This window comes from Brachycentrus maculatus, unplaced genomic scaffold (assembly GCF_059751285.1).
Source record: "Brachycentrus maculatus isolate JH-2025_06_01 unplaced genomic scaffold, ASM5975128v1 h1tg000304l, whole genome shotgun sequence".
In the NCBI taxonomy this organism is placed as follows: Eukaryota; Metazoa; Arthropoda; class Insecta; order Trichoptera; family Brachycentridae; genus Brachycentrus; species Brachycentrus maculatus.
The window spans coordinates 627269-647938 of record NW_028281054.1 but is presented as its reverse complement, the minus strand read 5'-3'; the positions used below and the strand labels follow the sequence as shown (position 1 = coordinate 647938).

General features: G+C 32.1%; 1 protein-coding gene across 1 annotated transcript in view; it reads left to right on the top strand.

The window, feature by feature from the left end:
* LOC148304789 (irregular chiasm C-roughest protein-like) overlaps positions 1–19336 on the top strand; it is a 143048-nt gene extending 123712 nt beyond the window's left edge. Inside the window, exons 11-20 of the mRNA XM_088267743.1 lie at positions 3620–3743; positions 5003–5142; positions 9321–9471; positions 13392–13660; positions 15198–15329; positions 15419–15534; positions 16199–16485; positions 17267–17347; positions 18042–18221; positions 18953–19336. Coding sequence (XP_088123869.1) covers positions 3620–3743; positions 5003–5142; positions 9321–9471; positions 13392–13660; positions 15198–15329; positions 15419–15534; positions 16199–16485; positions 17267–17347; positions 18042–18221; positions 18953–18990 — 1518 coding nt within the window. The 3' untranslated portion in view covers positions 18991–19336. The remainder of the gene's footprint in view (positions 1–3619; positions 3744–5002; positions 5143–9320; positions 9472–13391; positions 13661–15197; positions 15330–15418; positions 15535–16198; positions 16486–17266; positions 17348–18041; positions 18222–18952) is intronic.
* The last annotated feature ends 1334 nt before the right edge of the window (positions 19337–20670 follow it).

Here is a 20670-nt window from a genome sequence, read left to right as displayed (position 1 = left end):
GGTCTGTCTGACACTCATAAATCAATTGTCATATCTGGATGTTAAAAATATTTAAGAAGTGGTTTCATAAAACAGCTTTCATAGAGAAAGAAAATGTAAAAAATGCACAAGAAATACTTAAAATATCTTTTTTTTTAATTTATTTTGTAATTAGCGGGTTTGAACCCATGGCACCAATATCGCACTCGACCATTTACATAACTATGCTACGTCGCCTGACTTAATTTGTGATCCAAAGAATGAAAAAATACCAATTATTGACTTAATTTAACAGTTCATTAGTGATGTTTTATCCTTTAAGTAATATGAGAGTCGTATTCTTTAATTTTAACCATTAGAGTACTTTGAATCCATATATCGATTCTGGTATACTTCGAAAAAGAGAGGTGAGTCGACACACGGACGAGGACTTTTATTTAATGCGAAGATGAAATTACAATGTTTTCATAATTACATTCATACAAAAAAAAATTAAATCATTTTCATTAAAAAATAGAAGCCCTGGCTAGTTTAGACTTTCATCTTCTTTCATATAAAAAAAGAGCAATAGATTTATTTCATTGTTATTTTTTATATTTCTTTTATTTGGGTTGACAACAGCAACATATGTTAAACAAAACAATTCAAAGATATTCTTTAAACAAGCCAATTAATGTTAACCACAGAAACATAAAGATTAGTACAAAAGATTTCGTGTAGATCTAGCAAATGAATGAGTGTGTGTGTGTGTGTGTGTGTATGTGTGAGTGTGTGATGTTTATTCTAGTAGGTACATACATACACTGCAGAGAAGCATAGTTTTTAAAGATCCTGAGAGGACAATATGCTCACCATTCGACTTTTCAACCCAGATTTTCCGCAAAAATGTTAACTTGGCTAAAACATGAGTTGTACTCGCTAACCATTCGTGTTTCATATCAAGTAAAAAGAAAAAAAATTCCCTTATGATTTAATAAAGTAATTAGCCACCAGATATTAGAGTTAAAAATACATATTCATATCCTTAAAAACAAAACAATTAAAGCTGTCACACACAATGGCGAAACAAAGCTTGTACGTCGTTACGGCGGGATTATAAGCCGAATTTAGAAATTCGGATCAAAAACGCAAAAGTTCTAATTGTTCAAGTTTCGGTCATAATGTTTTAACTTTATTAATAAATTATGGTATAGCAGCTTTGTCTGACAATGAAACGCGAATATTAACCGTCCCTAAATTAGTAATGACAAAACGTGTTAATACAGTAACAAGCTCCTTAATATATTTTGCAGTAATTACGCCCATTTGCACTAATGCAGATAATGTGGAATAAGCTGCGAGATAATAAATAATCTGGCCATTGTCAAAATATTATATTTGAGTAGTCCACTTGCAAATCACGTTATGTTAGAAAAGCGATTTGAAATGAAAAACTTTGAAATGTTTTTTTAACACTTGAGTCTATTTTATGACGACTAGTTTCGGAAGACATTATTCCATCTTCAGGTCTAAATGTAAATAAAAATTAGTGTACATTTTGACCTGAAGATGGAAGCAGATAAGTGTTTTTCATTTAAAAATTCATCATGTCTTACCGCAATGTGAAAGCCGAAACAATAGATTAGAAAAAAAAACAAGAGGTTGAGAAAACTGATAAAAATGTTGATCCTTATAGGAAAGATAATAAAGCGCATTCATTTGCGTTACATAACATATTTTAATGTCATGCGAAATCAAATCACATATTAACTACAAATTACCTTTGCATCACGATTTTTAAAACACAATCAGTAAAAAAAAGTATATATCGCTTTTATGAATATATCTACATTTACAACAAAAAATAATGAACAACATCACTAACTAACTAACTAACTTACCATCACGCCGCTTCCCCGCAGGGATAGGTAGGGAAAATAGAACGCCACACCACTCTGTCTATGCAAACATTCTTCGCCTCTTCCACGTTCATGCATCTCCTCATACATACCCGCCGATTGTTACGACTCCTAACCCGACCACTTTCAAGTATTTGGCATACCTGATCGTGCCATATTTTTCTCGGTCTTCCTCTGCTTCTTTTTCCAATTACATTCACCTCATAAATTTGTTTTACCGTTCTTTTTTCACTCATTCGCTCTACATGTCCAAACTATCTCAACACACCTTTCTTAATTTTATCGATAATGCTTATCACAGCTTTGCATTCCTTCCTTATTTCACTATTCGAACATCTATCATAGATCGTTTTGTCGCAGATTCTTCTGAGAGATCACATTTCGACTGCATTCAGTTTACTTTCATCCTTCATTTGCCAACTCCATGTTTCTCTTCCATGCATTAGAGTTGAAACCAGGACTCCGTTGTGCACTGCCAGTTTAGCTTCCGCTGATAGGTTTTTATTTGCTTTAACTAAGAAAACATAAAGAAAGTAAAACATTCAGTCGTTCATTTTATAACATTTTCTATATTACTAAAAATTTTATCAAATCCAGTACAATTTTATTTGCTTTTTTTACAATCCATCAAAACATTTGCGGGTATATTTTTCATCAAAGTAAAAATATTTTTCAACAAAATAAAATTGACCGTTCACATTTCATTTCATTTCGCTCTTCATAATGGTCCCAGTGGACTATCCCAAAATTAAATCATATTTATTAATAAAACACAAACTCCAGTATTACTAGTTTTTTAATTCCCTTATTTTCGTATTTGTGACAGTACAATACATACTTGTCACTAATAAATACCTAAATTGTTTGATTTCACCTTACCTGGTTATTGATGTGTCGGGTTGTGGTCCCGTGGTTAGTGTCGCGGACTCTTAAGTCAGAGCTTCTAGGTTCGAATCCACTCTACCACAATTTAATACCTATTTTTAATAATGAGCCGCTTAGGCTCACAGAAATAGTATGAAATTGAAATATTTGAGTAAATAATTAAAAAACACTAATATTTCTCTTTTTTTAAATAAAAAATAATAATAATATAATTGACATTTTACTGTTTAACTCTATTAATAACTCTTTACTTTATATACTATTTTGATAAATAACTCTTTTATATAAAACACGATACGATTACTATTAACCCTTATTCACACCAGGTGCATAAGGCACTGCATCAAATTGACGCAATGTTTATTCGATCGTATATTAAGTATATGATTTTTTTAAACTCTAATATTTATTTAATATTACCCTGGACTGGTACCTAAAGCGGAGGGCCGATCACCTTTCCTTTATATGTTAACGATCAAGATAATACTGCATTTATGTTACGCAGTGCCCTATGCACCATTGGGGTGCGGATAAGGGTTTGAAGAATGAAGAATATTATATGAAGGCTAGACGATCAGTTCTGCTCTTCAGGTACCATTTCAGGTGTATCAAATACTTGAAAGCAGTTTGGAGTCAAAATAATCGGCGGATATGTAAGAGATGCATGAATGTGGAAGAGGCCAAGAATGTTTTCAAAAAGAGATGAGGCAAGATGGTTAGTTAGTTAGTTAGCTATGTATATATTTATTATGGTCCATTTTAATCTTTTATAAATGTAACCATGCCTTATAATGCGATATTAAATTTGTAATTAAAAATTAAATAAACTAATAAAATATTCTCTGTTTTATTCCCAGGTCGTTGGTCGCACTCCAAATTTGACTATAACTGTTGATTCTTCATCATCTGGAAAATATTTGTGCAAAGCATCAGTACAAGGATTTCAAGAGATACAAGCTGATGCGTCTGTTTACTTACGAGGTAATATTTCAAGTTTCATATGAATAAGAATAAGATGCTTAAATTGTCGTATTGTAGCGTTGGTACGAATATTAATGGTGGTTTACTGTGGGAAAATGAGTTATATATTTTCTCATATGTTTTCTAATAAAACTCAACGTGTTTTCACACATTCAACCGAAAAACTTTTTTTGGAAATATTTATTTAATTGATAATAAAAATAGATCATATCGCTCACTCCTTTCAACAACGTCATATGTCAAAAAACTAGATTTTTCAGGAGATCGTTTTCAAAGTTTAAAAATATAATACAATGCATTAAAAATAAATATCAACCCGCTTATTGAACTTTTTACTTTGCAACAGATCTTTTTAGGTAAAGCCTGAATGTGTTTTCTCCAAGCGAAAAATATTTAGTTTATTTAAAAAAATAATTCAATAATACCTTTTCTTCAAAATGAAAAACAACACTTTCTGCCCTGTAGCGGGCAAATATTAAGTTAAGAATATGCCGCATTTGCTGGGATATAGTACATTTACTGGGCATCCCGAAAACATGCACAACTGAAAATTGACGACTTTTGATATTTGACGTTGTTGAAAGGAGTGAGCGATATTTTAAAAACACAGTAATTTACATTTTCAATGACTAGAAATTTGTATTATTAGTAGTTCTCGTAGCATTCCCAATCAAGTGGAAAGCTTTAATTTTTTTTAATTTGTTTAGTACTTCATTAAAGTTTTAGGACCTTAAGACTGACCGCAATAATTAGGCATTTTTTTTACCAATGTTTTGTTGACGCGGAATTTTAAGGCTCTCATCGATCCTTGTTGGAGTAGGGGGGTGTTCCTCTCAGAAAACATCGCATTACACAATTCTTATGTGTTTTTTTTATATAAATTTGAACTATTTAAACAGAAATATATTAAAATAAATGAGGCCTCGGAAGACCCCAAAAGAGATAGTCTGACGACATAGTCGCTGTGGGGGGTAGAAACTGGCTACAAACAGCAACCAACTGAAGGAAATGGAAAGATATGGAAGAGGTCTATATCCAGCAGTAGAGTTCAGAGGGCTCACGAAAAAGAAGAAGAAGAAAATGATATTTGAATACTTTAATTTTCTTATGAAGGGTTATTCAGTTATACGACAAATGGGATACAGTAATTAGGCGAACAAAATTCTTTTAGGTGAACTAGAAAATTTGATACCATACATTTCAAAACCTTCATTATTATCAATATCTTGTATAAAAAAAAAGATATTATTTCTCCATAGGCCCACCAGCAGTGGTGTCGCGCAGAGCCCAGGCTGGGGCGGGAGGTGCCCCGGCTAGAGTGCAGTGTCTAGCTGTAGCCGTACCGCGCCCTCGGGTTCTCTGGCTGCAACAAGGAAGGCCCATCACGGAGCAAGATCAGGTCAGTCAATCTTGTCATAATTTGCTCTATACTCAACAAGGTAATCTTTTAAGCGGGATCAGGTCAGTCAGTCTTATCATAATTTGTTCTATACTCAACTAACAAGGTCATCTTTTAAGTGGGATCAGGTCAGTCAATCTTAGCATATTTTTTTTATATAATCAACTAACGCACTTGCTAGGATATTAAAGTCAGTATTTAGCGGGATCAGTTTAGTCATCAAGACCAGTATTTAGTGGGATCAGGTCAGTCAGTCTTATTTAATTTTTTATTTTTTCAACCAACGCACTTTCAAGGTCAGCAAAACCAGTGTTTAGTGGGATCAGGTCAGTCAGTCTTAACATGATGTATTCTTTATTCAGTTTATGCGCTTTCAAGGTTATAAAGGCCAGTTTTTAGCGGGATCAAGTCAATCAGTTTTATAATAATAAGTACTTTATTCAGCTTATGCGCTTTCAAGGTCATCAAGGTCATTTTTTAGCACGAGAAAAGACCCTATAGTCTTCTTCATCTTCAAACTCTTATCCGCACCCCAGTGGTGCACAGGGCACTGCATATAAACGCAGTGTTATCTTGATCGTTAACACATGAAGGAAAGGTGATCAGCCCTCCGCTTCAGGTACCAGTCCAGGGTGATATTGAATAAATATTATACTGAAAAAAATCACTTATATTTATTTGACCCCCCCCCTGGGAATCGAACCCGGGACCTCCAGAATGGTAGCCGAGCGTGCTGACCATTACACTATGGAGGTGGATAGTCAGTCTTATTATAATTGATTCTTTATTCAGCTTACGCGCTTTGAAGGTATGGGTAATCTCAGTGATTATTACAATAATTATATATAATAATAATGATAAAAAGTACTCGTAATAAGTTATCACAAAAATGCTGTGATGTTGTGATTTTTTTTAAAATTCCCAATTCTAATATTGAAGCCGGTTAAATTCTATCCAAACACGATAAAATGCGAAGTTATTGTGATTTCAACTGTAATTTATTAAAGGTTATATTTATTTATTTTTAAAATAGATTCTCGAATTTCAAAGCATTGAAGATAATGACAAAAAACAAAAGCAGAAAAATACTTTAAAAAAATAATTTATTACTCGAGTTTAATCCAAAAAATAAAGCAAATTTATCGAACGACAAGTACTAATGCTATCATGAAGCTGCATCTCTTAATTAGAACAACAAAACAAATTAAAGCCATTCAATTGGCGATAAACGCGTTAGAGTTTTACGAGCAAATACAGGAAAGGAAATCTGAAGGGCTTAGAAGGCAATCAGTATAAGTCATATTTTTTCATTAATGAAAAGGCCATATGACATTTGAAACTGGCGACACTAGCAAGAAAAGAATACTATACGTCACCACCATGGCACTTTTCACACAAAACATTGTTCTTTTCATTGTTCATTGAAAAATTTTACGCGATAAAGCCATAATTGGTCGTGTTGTGTGGCTTGTTGCCCCGTTTTGTATGAACCACATATCGTCCAAGTCTTCAATCACCGGCCAAAATAAATCGGTTATCATTCTTCATATCGCTCCAAATCGACGTAACCGTCTGCCCATTGGCATCTTCGAAAAAATCCGAACAAATTACACCTTAGAGCATAGAACACATCAAACATCAGAGTCGACATCACGACAACCTTACGACATCAGTAACGCTACCACTCTCTTCAAAAATCTTCACAATTTTACCAATTGTTTGCGTAGTTGGTCGATTATGACGACCACAATCAGCGCGTAAAGTGGCTAAGATTGAATCACCACTTTTGTAGTAAGTTTTAATAATTTCAACTCGTTAGTCATTTGTGAAACGATGCATTATCATATATGGCAAACTTATAACGAATATTATGATACTTTAGATGATAGCTGAGTTCAACAGGCGTCAAATGCCAGCGCTTTCAACTTTAAACCACGGAATGAATGACACAGTGTAAAAAATATATTATTAAATCGGTTGTTGAGGTCTCATACAAATTTATTATTCAATTAAAAAATCCAGTTTTCAGTCATAAAACTGAAAAAAAAATTACTTAAATGGGTTATTTTGTAATTCAGCTTATTAAAGCAACATATAATATTTAAGAAAAAAATTCTGAGTAGTGACAAAACATTTTGTTAAGCATTTTTCTGTTTTGTTCAAAATGGACTTACACGAATTGACTGACGAATACTCCATTTTATTCCCCACGAAATGAAGGAACAAAGAATACTTGTCTTGAGGGGAGGTCCATTGTCTCGTTATCTCGGAGTTAGATAACGAGGGAGATAAAACACGTTACTAAAGTTTTCTATTTATTTCCTATCAGGCTAGGGATGAACTGAATAAAAGTTTCGCACGACCGGAACTTTGAGACATTTATAGAGACACTATTATGGTTTTATCATTTTGTTTGCTCAGGTTTATGAGTCAACTATTCCTCTACCTCATTCACCGTCAATTGTATTAATTTGAAGTAACTTTTCATCCCCCCTTCTTCTTTTAACCCTAATACAAACCAAATTTTACATTGGGCAACGCATCAAATATAAACAGTTTAATCTTGATCGTTAAACATATGACGGAAAGGTGACTTGTTTTGTGTTTCAATCAAGAGTAATATTAAATAAACATATATAAAAGTACAAAATCAATTTCATTTATTTGAGTCACCCTTGAAATCGAATCTGAGACCTCCAGCATGGTAGCCAAAAGAGCTTACAACTATACTATGATTAATAATTTTATGTATATTTAAACATGTTTATTAAAATAATATTAACAATTAATAATTTAAACAAGATTACTTATTGTTACTTATAGAGAGCTCATAATTCACAGTTTTACGAATTTCATAAAACCTGTATTCAGTAATACGATTTTCATTATATCTATATAGATAAACACTGCTTTGAATCGTTCTAGTCGTTAGTATTTTTTTTTCAAATGTGTATTTAAATTTAACTTGGTAAATACCACTCAGTTCGCCTCCATAATATAATGATCAGCACGCTTAGCTATCATAATAGAATTCTCAGGTTCGATTCCCAGGTTTACTGAAATAATTTAATTGATTTTTTCACTCTAATATTTATTCAATATTACCCTGGACTGGTACCTGAAGCGGAGAGCTGATCGTTTTTCTTCATGTGTTAACGATCAAGGTAAAATTCAGTTTATATGATGCAGTTCCCCCTAGGCACCATCGGGTGCTGATGAAAGTTTAAATTATAATAAATACCACTATTTCATTTAAACCATCGTGACACGTGTTTCGATGCTTTTAATATCATTTTCAGTGGTTGATTATGATCCTGAATGGAAAAACGCGTTTGGCAATACATTTTAGGAAAATTGATAAAATTTCAATTATAATCGGTTTATATTACAACGAAATGACTGCCGAATCAATCAATCGGATTCTAGCTTTTTATCATTTTTTTTTCATAAGATGTGATAAAGAGTTATGTATAAAATGAGAAATTATAAAAAATACTTGTATTTTACCACTTATTTATGTTTTAGTTTATATGTAGACCTGAAGATGGAAGCATAGCTTTTGAAACTAGTCGTTTGAATCAATTAACTCCATTACTTAGAATTTTTAGAAATTAAAATAGTAATTAATAATATTTTACAACTAATAAATACACAAGTAAATGATTTTGCTAAAAGTCCGTTATTAAATATGTTTCCAACCACTCATCATCCCTGATCCCTTTTGACCGTGACTGCCAATCAATATAAAAAATAAAGCCACTTGAGATCTACCTCAGCTTCTTTCCCTAACCGTCAAAATATTTTAAATATTGTTCAGTAGATAGTGTTTTAGTATTAATCAGTCTTGATAAAGAAGCGGTTAGCTTCGAAACCGATAGACATTATAATAAAGTTATAGTATGTTAATTATAAACTGGAAAATCACAAAGTTAGTGCTTCAAATAAAATTATAATAAAATATCAAAAGTGATTTTAAAACAAAATTACATTTTAACTATACAAGTGTTTTCTTTTATAATTTCATTATGTCTTACCACAAAGTGAATGCCAAAACAATAATTAAAATGTAATATAGGATCTTATATTCAAGAAACGATGTAAATTTTCAAAGATTTATTAATTTTACGCGATTTTCTTTATTCTAATTGTATTAACATGCCTTGTTATCCGTTTCGCAGGACTTTTCTATTTTGGAGGATGTTCTACCCGAAGGAGTTCGCTCCACACTACTGATTCGAGAGAATCAAAATAAACATTTTGGTTCCTACAACTGCTCCGCCTCCAACGACTATGGAACAGATGTAGTTGAAATAACACTGGTGGCACAAAGTAAGTAGAAATCATTTTAATTTATGCTTTTTGTTATTATTTTAAGACGCTCCGTATTAATAAATTAAATATCAACTACAACCTTTATTTACCCTCCAAATACCGAGACTTGAAATTAACTTTAAAATTAAAAAAAAAAAAAAGATTGAATTTCGTTTTCTTCTTTCTTTTTCTTCTTTTTTTTTGATGTAGGCTTTGTGGCTGGTTTTTAAGAGGGATTTGCCTCCTGCGATGTAGAATCAGTCTAGAGTTTGAGTAATGTAGTAGTCAGTCACAGATAGAATGGTGAATGCAACACAGTGATCACTTATCAGCCAATGACAGGTCTGTCAATGATAAGGCCTTCTCATTCATAATATTTCATAAACTTATTTAAATAACAATTCGGTATCGCAATAATCTTTGAAAACATGAAAAAGTTTATCAGTCTTTTTATTAAGTAAGTATATATGAATTTATTTTTATACTACAATTTCGTACAATCGATTGTGACTTGTATTTGATGCATAAAATATCAATATCGAAAATCTTTTGTAAAGTTTTTAATGGTAAATATACGTGTCATAGCAGATTTTTTTAGAAAAAACTGATATTCGTAAACGAAGATTAAAATGGGTATATATCAGCACATTGTGACTGCCAATTCAATTAATTAATGGAAATAAAACACCTTGAATGTTTTGTGATCTTATATCATTTATTATTTATTTGCAATTATAACAATTGATATCTTCGACTTATTGATATATCAATAAAAATCTTGATATGGAAGTCCTAAATGAAATAAATCCAGCATTTGCAATCGAATATTTAGAGGGATACTCAAAATACACCGTTATCATATTTTTGACAAAGGTACATATTATATTTGTCAAAAATATGATAATAATGTGAAGTATTTGGACATACTCAAAATTTTGAGAATAATATTTTGGAACCAAGAACAGAACTTAAAATATTTGGGAACCGAGTACTTCAATAACCTTCCTACAGACCAAAAGAAAAATTGAGGACATTAAATTTCTTTTAAAAACTTAAATGAATAAAAAACATGTTAATCGAAGAAGAAAAAATATATAATAAAAACATATTATAGCAGCTACCAACAAACAAAAGCAATAAATAATAAACGTAAGTCCCTCTCCAAGCACAACATCTTAGTTTTTTTTTTCATTGGAGAGAACTGCATTTTTAATTTTTATATTTTAAAAGAAGAAATGTCTAGAAAATTAATTTTAAAAAAAAAATTAAAACTTTTGTAACCATAAGTATATGAATAAATAACAAAAAATAGTATTCACATTTTGAGTAAGTCCAAATACTTGTTCACAAATCTAGGTTTTCTCCACTTAGGAGCTATTTTTACTATCCAGATATATTCTTCTTCGTCTATGTCAAGAAGTCAAAAAAATATGTGAAAAAAGTGTATTTTAGATGGGAGCTTTTTACTAGGGGTCACCTTACAAAATACTTTAAATGTCGAGCAGTAGTATCTAATGAAAATTTAATGCCATGAAAACCCTAAAAAATGGCTTAAAAATTTTGCAAGATATTTTTAAGCTCGACCTTTTTCGGCAATTCTTGTTCAATGGTCGGTTACGTAAGCACTTCAAATGAATATTCCAGCCACGCTCTATGTTTTGTTAAAAAAAGAACTTTTTTATGAATCCGCCGCTTTAAGGGCTTGCGTTAAGAAAGCCAAGTTTTGTAAATTTTCATCGCAAGTATATAAAGTCGAAATGATAAAATCGCTAGGATTAGGGACGCGCGTGTTCCGCATCAAAAATCACCGATCATCGAGCCATCCGGTCCGAAAAGGGTTAAATCAAACAGTTATTTTTAATTTAAGTTTTACTTAGTAAATACCACTATTTCTTAGAATCTACTGTGACATGTGTTTCGATGCATTCCGCATCATTTTTAAAGCAGAGTGCATCGAAACACGTGTCACAGTGGATTTTAAGAAATAGTGGTTTTTACTTAGTAAAACTTATATTAAACATGGATAGATTTTACCACAAAGTGACTGCCGAATCAATATTATTGACCGTTCTATCCATGATTGACAACCACACTACTCAAATTTCGAGACTGTATATCCTTTAATTGGCAAATTCTTTTATATGTTAGTTCTCGGCTCCATCTATGGTAGAGTCAAGTAAGCTTTTTATTAAACATAGACCATTACGAATTTTATCATATTTATGTCATATAGAATTAATATTTTTTAAAGAATTTAATGGATTAATACACTATATTATACGACCCGTAAGGGAAGGCAGAGAGATTAGAATGAAACACCAATCTGTCTTCGTAAATAATATTCGCCTCTTCGATATTCATGCTCTTCTCTTATCAAGTATTTCTTTTATTTTTCTTAATTTTTTTATAAATTAACACTAAAAGAAATAAAATCATCATTTCATTTTTAATATAACATCGTAGCTAGTATAACGCAAAGATTTAACATTGACCTTTCATAAACTAAAATAAAATATCAAAAAAATCTGTTTTTTACAGAAACAAAGAACCTTGTATTTGTATTGTATTGTATTTATGAATTATTAAACGAATCTTAAGATAACAACAAAAAAAACTTTGTTTGCTTTGTAATCCTGGAACCAATCTACTTGATTGTAATAATTCCGAGATAAAGTCGTGACAATGTCAAAAATAATCATTCCAATTTTGTTTTATTCTATATTCCAAGATGAAAGCGAATATTCGTATAATTTTAATTATCTGCCTTCAAAATGCTCTCAAATTTACGAAACAAATCTCAAGTTGCTTCCTCAGCGGGCGAATCTTTATTCAAAAAAATAAATAAGTATCATTTTGTACTGAATTTCAAAGTTTTTGATGTTCTTTCCTAACACACACACAGGGATTGACTTTCGAAAAGTTTTCACCCACTTTGCTAAGGAGCCATTAAAAGTTACACACAGTTTAAGACGTCTTAAGTGGTCGTATGTTTGTTTATATTTACATGTTTTGTCTCGGTGCAAAATTATACTTGAACAACGGATAATTTTGAAATATCACAAACTTTTTTATGTCCAATTATTCTTAGTGATAAAAACTTTGAATTGGAGTAAATCAAAAGTTATTTCAGTCTTATTCACAAATTATGAAATGTATTTACAGATTTGGCGTTTAATTTGTAGAACCACATTTTAATTTATATATTAAATGTTAAAATCAAACACTGATTTTTTGAGTCTACTAAGTTGTATTTTATTATTAAAAAACACTTAAAAATTAATTTTATAATAATTGTTTCGCTTAGTTATGGCATTTTCAAACGAATGTGAAGATTTTTTTCGGTGGGTACTAAGCCACCTCAATGTGTCTTGTCGGTTGAGTTCTTTTTTAAAAACGTTATTTGTTGTTTTAATCTATTTTGACCTAATAAACACACAAAAAATTAAATAAAATAGAATAAATCCATCTTACAATTTTCATAGAATTAAATCTTGATCATTTACCCATTCCTTTATTTTGCTTTCGTTCCATGTTTTATTTTGACCTCTTAAATGTTTGGAATCATACATTGAAGTGAAAAAAAAAGATATCTCAACATAGATGAAGAAAAATATGGAAGATCTTTGAAAAAAATATTGAAAACTTGTAAATATACATATAAACATATCCTAGCCATACAGGAGAAAGTGTCCAATTGCATTTTTTACAAAAACGTGATCATTGACTATTTGATATCTTACTAGCTTAATATTGCCCTGAAAAGATAAACATCCCAAAGGGTTTTAAACTTGGAAGTATATTGACTAGTTAAAAATGACTAACTGCATTGATGTTTATTTTCATGCCAAGCAAAAGTGACTTTTACCTGAACATTTTACGTTTTGTTAGTTGGTCACTTTCTCCTGTACGATATATTCATTGCCGCTTTTTTTCCCCAGGAGAATTTCCACTCCTCATGATAATCTTCATCTTCATCGGCTGCATCGCCGTGGCGGTGGCCATGACCCTCATCCTGGTGCTCTGTCGCAAGAGGCCGAGTCCCGAGGAGAAGCCGAGGCAACAAGAGCCCGCCAGCGCCAAGAGGCCCGACGTCATGGCCGACACGGAGCGGGCTGGGGCCGACAAGAGGTCGCAGAACTCGGACAGGAGCTCCTGCATCAGCGACCTCAAGATGGACCTCAAGGAAACGGACAACAACTGTGAAGTGGTAATTAATCATGATTATGTTTTTAACAAAAGGAAAAATACGGAAGAGACATATATACAGCAGTGGAGGACAGGAAGCTCATAAAAAAGAAGGAGAAGAAAAAGAAGAAGTTTTTAATGTAAATCTCATATCTAACCTACGTATTATACAAGTGACAACTAGCGTCAAATTCTTGGAAACTCAAAATCAAAACATATTAGATAAAAGCGGTTTTTATGAAATTTCTTGCGGTGACTGTGATAAAAATATACTGGCCAAACAAAAACCAAAAGACGAGAAGTCTAAGAATTAGAATAAGAGAACATCGCCGTGGACTAACAAGTAATTGTTTTTCGGAATTTGCAAATCGTATCATGGAAACTAACCACTCATTTGACTCTCATACGCTTAAATTATTACACTCTGTTACAAATAAAGGTCATGTAACGAAAAATTTAGAAAACTTAGAAATACATGAAAATTTTAATTCAGATAAAACATTAATTAATAATATACTGTTTCAAAATACGTCACCATTATAGTAATGTTTCCTTTTACAAAAAATCTTGTTCCTTAACCCCCCTCCCTATATTTATTAACCTATATATACACCTAAATATATTTTTGTCCGTTTGTTTTAATTTGTACCAGAAGATGAAAACATCTGTCGTTTTCGAAACTAGTCGTAAATATAAATAAAACTCATTAAAGTGGTATACTCAAGTGTTTAATTTTAAAAAAATAGTCATGTCATTCCACGAAGTTAATGCCGAATCAATAAATAATATAAGTTTTTAATGCATATGCATGTGAGATATCAATAAAAAATTGACAAACTAACCATCACGCCAATGAAGGACATTGGTACTACGAACCAAGCTAGGACACACTATACCGAACCCTCTTCTAGTGGAACGGAAAGCTTGTTGTTGACAGTCAATATTCCAGCTTTTCTTGAGGAGTTTCCTGGTTTCCTGGGAGCGATGAGCAAATGCTTACAGTTTTCTGATTGGCCCACATTAGATTATCCCTCCTGTTCCCCACGCGGATTAAAATAAAACATTATTTTTTGCTAGAAGAAACAAAAATCTACTAAATGATCTATTATATAAACCTTTTACATGATAAGTAAGGTTAATAATAAATACAACTCCCAAAAAAATCTTCTCACCACTGGCTCGCAGGGGTAGGCAGAGAAAAAAGAACGTCATACCACTTTGTAAACAATCTTCGTCTCTTCCACATTCATGCATCTCCTCATACATACCCACCGATTATTCCGACCTGACTAATTTTAAGTATTTGAATTTTTTGACTGTGCCAAGTTTTCTTTGTTTTTCCTCTGCTCTTGTTTCCAACTACATTTGCCTCAAAAATTTGTTTCACCGTTATTTCTTCACTTATTCGTTCCACATGTCCAAACCATCTTAATACACCAATCTTAATTTTATCAAAACTCCTCATCTCAGCCTTGCATTATTTCCTTATATAACCATTCTCACATGGCTCTATGATTGCTTAGTTTTTTTTTTAATATATTTTTTTCCATATTTACCAGGACTACAGAGTAGGCCATCCAATATCCGGTACTATGATGATGCCAGGAAGTCAGAACGGTCACCTCATTCAGTATCCAAGGTTCTCCAATGAATATCTCGACCCACCATACCCGGCTGGATCTGAATATAAAGTAAGTCAATCTATAAGTCTGTAAAATGAACGATCGTACAAAAAGGGTAATTTCAATGATATAAATGACTGATTTTTTTCTTTATTTAGGATGAACATGCTTATTCGGGGTACGTCGGCTACCCTGACTATGTGAGGGAGTATAGCCCAGCCCCAATGGTGATGCAACCGCCTCTCACGGCTATAGGAACACACGATGCTACAAGGTAAGAATTAAAAAAAACCTTCATTAAATTTTCTTCTTCTTTGTCCTCATTGAGGGTCGTGATCATTCCCTCTTCTTATCTTTAATATATTTTGTGTAATCATCCTCCACCTATCTCGACACGCTTTTTTTAAGCAGAGGGCCAGTCAAAGCTTTCTTAATTCAACATAATTAAATCTTGTGAACGCATATGTACGGCGTCATAAAATTAATGTGAAAGTTCCTGAGGTAAGAAGCCGTTTAGAGAAAACAGATGAGAAAATATGACTTATCACTTACTAACACAAACATCTTTCCATGAGATATGTGTTTGTAATGCATTTTTCACATATACCTTCCCTATCCTTACTATCCTACCTGCAGACAAGCCTCTAAAAGTAGAGGCTTTGCGGGTTATTCCTTTGATGGTCAGAAGGCTCAGCTACCGCACTGGAGGTCTGGGGATCGATTCCTTGGGGAGGTCTAATAAATTTAAATGATTTTTCTTCTCACATTTATTCATATTACCCTGGACTGGTAACTGAAGCGGAAGGCTGATCACCTTTCCTTCATGTGTTAAATATCAAAATAACACTGAGTTTATATGATGCAGTGCCCTATGCACCATTGGGGTGCGGATAAGGCTTGAAGAAAACTTTATTATTTTATTTTTTTATGTTCCGCAGGGTCCAGCTCTCGTCGCTCAACTCGAGCCACCAGCTGACCGCGCACCTGAACCAGCTAAACGTGCAGCTGTCGTCTATAGCCGACTCGGGCGCGGGGTCCGTGAACAGCTCGCTGGCGCGCAGCTCCGCCGACACGAGCTCCACGGCGCCCTGCGGCAGCGCGGCCAACTCGCAGAGCGGCTCCCTGCAGCGCGCCGCGGCGGCCAGGTCGCCCGAGGGCTTCAGGAATGGCCTCGTGACCTATGCGACCGAGAGGCATCACAACCCGCATTTGAGAATTGGCTTGGGTGAGTGGAACAACTGCTTTTCTTCTCCCTCTTATTTATCACTACTGAGGGTTGTGACCCTTGTCGAAGCGATGATTCTTCTCCAGTTATCTCTTGATTACGCTACACGTAGCGTTCTAACCGCCGAGGTGCCTGCTGCTGTATTAACTGTCTTATTTCACTTGTTCCTTGTGATTATTGGACAATATGTATAGAGCCGTTTTGGTGAGAAACGATTCAAGGACGTTTTACGACTAACATAATACTTGACGAATACTTGTTCGCAAATCTGGATTTTTTCCACTCAGGAGTTATTTTCAAAAATTTTTGACAAAATGTAGTAATTTTATCATTTAAAACGAGATAACTCTATTTATCTATTATACAACATTTATGGTGTTTCCGCATCCTTGTTCACATTGCTGGATTTCTCTACGTAGCTACGTAAGGAGTTAGTTTCATATTATATGTGTAATTTTCTTTATCTTCGTAGAGATGTCAAAAATATCATATAGCTTTAACTTAATTTTAATATACGTTAATACCATATATAACGTAATACTTGTGGTATATGCGGGTACTTTTTCCATTAATTCACCATATTTAAGCTACTCTTATTTATGTCTTTCAATTCAAAGTTGATAAATGAATAGGACGGTTCGGCTAACCTCATTTTAAGCGACTCACGTAGCAATAGGATAGAGAAAAATATAAATCTAGTCGCATACGGGGTGTATCTTTCTGGATGGCTTATTTTGTCCATTTTCGTATTATAAATGACACATATTTCCTTTGCCAACAGGCACCGTGAACACAGCCAATCCGGCTGCAACTCCAGCTCCGCCCCCCTACAGCGGACACAGGGTAGCTGGTCTAACAAACGGTGAGTTAGGTGCTTATAATACTGGGTTGTTCTTTTGTGTTTAGCTCTACTAAGCGTACTGAACAAAACTACCCCTTACTAAAATTTATAGGCCAAACCGCGAGAAATTTAAAGATTACAATTAAAGAACATCGTAGCGGTCTTGTAAGTAATTATTTTTCGTCGACAACGTTTTTAAAATTAAAAAATATAGCACAATGTATTAATAATAAATATCAAGCCACTTATTGAACTTTTTACTGTGCAACAGATCTTTTTAGGTAAAGCCTAAATGTTTTTTCTCCATTTGAAAAATATTTGTTTATCTTTTTTTTAAATAATTAAACAATACCTTTTCTTCAAAATGCTAAAACAACGCATTCTGCCCTGTAGCGGGTAAATATTATGTTAAAAATATGCCTCTTTTGCTGGAATATAATACATTTTTTGGGCATTCCGAAAACATGCACAACTGAAAATTGACAATTTTTTTAATTATGACGTTCTTGAAAGGAGTGAGCGATATCAATATGAACTACACTTAACATTTTATGAGTATTTAGAGTTTTTCGTCACCAAATACAAATCCGATCTTCAGACAACCTTGATTCTGCTTAACGCGATTTAATATCCATTCAAATAGTTGTTTTCTTTGTTTGTGAAAAAAAATATTATTCGTATCATTTTGAGACTAAAGCTGTCTTTTCTTTCCCAGGTCTAGCAGCGACCCCCCCAGGTTCTTTGACCCCTACATCGAGTGTGTCTACTATGGGGTTACCAATTGTACCGCCCATGACGAATGGGAAATGCGGGCCGGCCTCGCTGCAGTCTCCTCAATACATCCTTCCGCCTACGTCGCAGGCCAATGGTCAGATAGTGCACATCACAAAGAAAGGTATTGAACAAAAATATATTTGTAAAAATCAATAATTTAATTTTTAATGCGAAAAAAAAACATTCTCTGGTATCGAAAAATAGTAAAAAAAAACACATTTCTTATCAATATTGTACAAATAATGTACAGACATATTTTTTGTGTTTTTGAAAACGGTAATCATAAATACACTGAACTAATATAGCATGTATAAACGTTCCATGCGATACCATGTTAAAAAGTAAACTACGTAAAATAATATAAAACAAACGTTTGATTATCGAATAAAAACTTAATTCCGGATATCGCATATACTCGTATAATCAATATTTTACTTTTGTATCTTAATTTTATTTTTTATAAAACCTCATTATCAATGGTAACATTTTTTTTTAACCTAACTCATTTTCGCATTCTTCTCTGCATATAGTACCGACTTATACATACAATTTATGCGAAGGATGTAGAAAATTCTAAATTACGGTTACGCATTGTAAAATTAGTGTTCGATTTTTTTTGTTTACACCGATTTATTTTGAAATAGTATAATGTTCCAAACATATAATTTTTTGTTTGTTTATTCAATAGTTATTAAGATTTTTTTTCAATTTTATTTATTAAACCATTGAATAAGGGGTGTGTGAAATTTCCAATGAAATTCAGTACATAAAAATGCGTACTGTATAAATTAAATATAGTTTTGTTTTAGTTTTATTTATTTATATTCTTATAAACAATATTTATTTTTACAGGGTCTGGAACACAACCGGCATTGGCAACGCATGTTTAAACATTAAATAAATAAATGAACTTGAAACAAAAATAAACTTCTAAAAATGTGCAAGTGCAAAACTTTTTAAAGTGAAACTAATGTTAATTATTGACGAAACCACGTGCAATTTGCTGTCAACTTTAAGCTATATGGTGACAATCGCGGCCTATCTTAATTCTTGTGATTTTTAAAGTGTTGTGATTTAAGTCAATTTATTTCATTTACTTCTAGTGTTTCGAATCGATTGGAAAATCGTAGACGTTTTGGCCATGTGTTAAATAATAAAATATATATAAGTCTTGTGCAAAAATGTAAATAGTTGAAAATATGATAATTACTGTTGAAATAATTTTATTAAAAAAAATTTAAATTTTAAAACATAAAAAACGGGGACTTGCGTCAAAGACGAAAAGAAGAGATTTTTTATTAGTGAATTATGAGTCTATACTGTTTATTGCAGCTAAAAATATCTCGAAAAATTTTATTCGATTTAGTAAAAATATTTAAAAAAAAATTGAAATGCAAAATATTATTTCTTGTTTCCGTTGAATTATTTATCATAAATTAATAAATTTAATATCGCTTGTTTTTAAATGTGTATTTTTTACATAATCAGTTTTATTTAAAAACTACTGATTGAACTTGAATGCTTTTTTTCATTTTAATCAACACAATCTTCTATGATGGTGTCATTTAAAATTTACGTCAATTTGTGACTCGTTTTTTAAAACATTTTTTTGCTATAAGGATCTCATATTGATATCACAAAAATCATATCATTTTAATAATTGTCAATTTAATGATGATTGTTTTTAGAAAAAAACTACCTACATATCGTTTGTTTTTAAATATTTTACAATTGTAAAAATAGTGAAGCAATAATTTTTAAATATTTTGGCGTCAATTAATCCAATTTTTATGAAAATCGTAAAAAATGTAATGGAAAATAATTCGGCAAAAATATTTTGGTCTGTGGAATTCAAATGTAAAATATATAAGAAAAACTTAAAACTATAAATATGTAAGAAAATAAAAAAAAATATTGTATTGCAAAGCTAGAATTATGCAGTTAAAGGGTTTTTAAAGTACTAATGAAAAACTGCCACAACACAAAAATTATTATATACTGATATTTCAGTGATTTTGAAAATTTTCATTCTTCCCTAAAACTATTAAGGTGTGGTTCAAAACCACATTTGGCATTTTGGCATATGCTTTTTTATTTTTTTTCTTTATTTTGGCGTCAATTTTAACGTTCTTTTTGACGATAGATCTTGAAGAAGATTGTTTGAAGTCCAAAATATATTCAAAATTTTCCCATTTTCAAACATGGGCTGTAAAAGGAAGTTATCGACCCATCAGTGAGTGTGCTGCAGAGGTATTCTGCAGTATACTAGAAGCCCTAGAAGACAGAATGGAGGAATAAGAATGAAAATATATTTTAAACTTTTCTTCCTTAATATGAGAGAAAATCTTGCTAATTTTGTTTCCTGAATTAAGACGCAATATTTTAGCAGTGGGTTCTAGACCAAAAAAGTTTGAGAACTTGTGTTTTAAACGTTTTTCTGCATCATTGACGTACGCGAATATTTTTTTTATATTTTATTTTATTATTATTAATTTTTGCTACCTTCTCATGGTTTATAAATTAAAATATTTGTAATATTGTATATTAACATCAATCATTCATTTGATTCA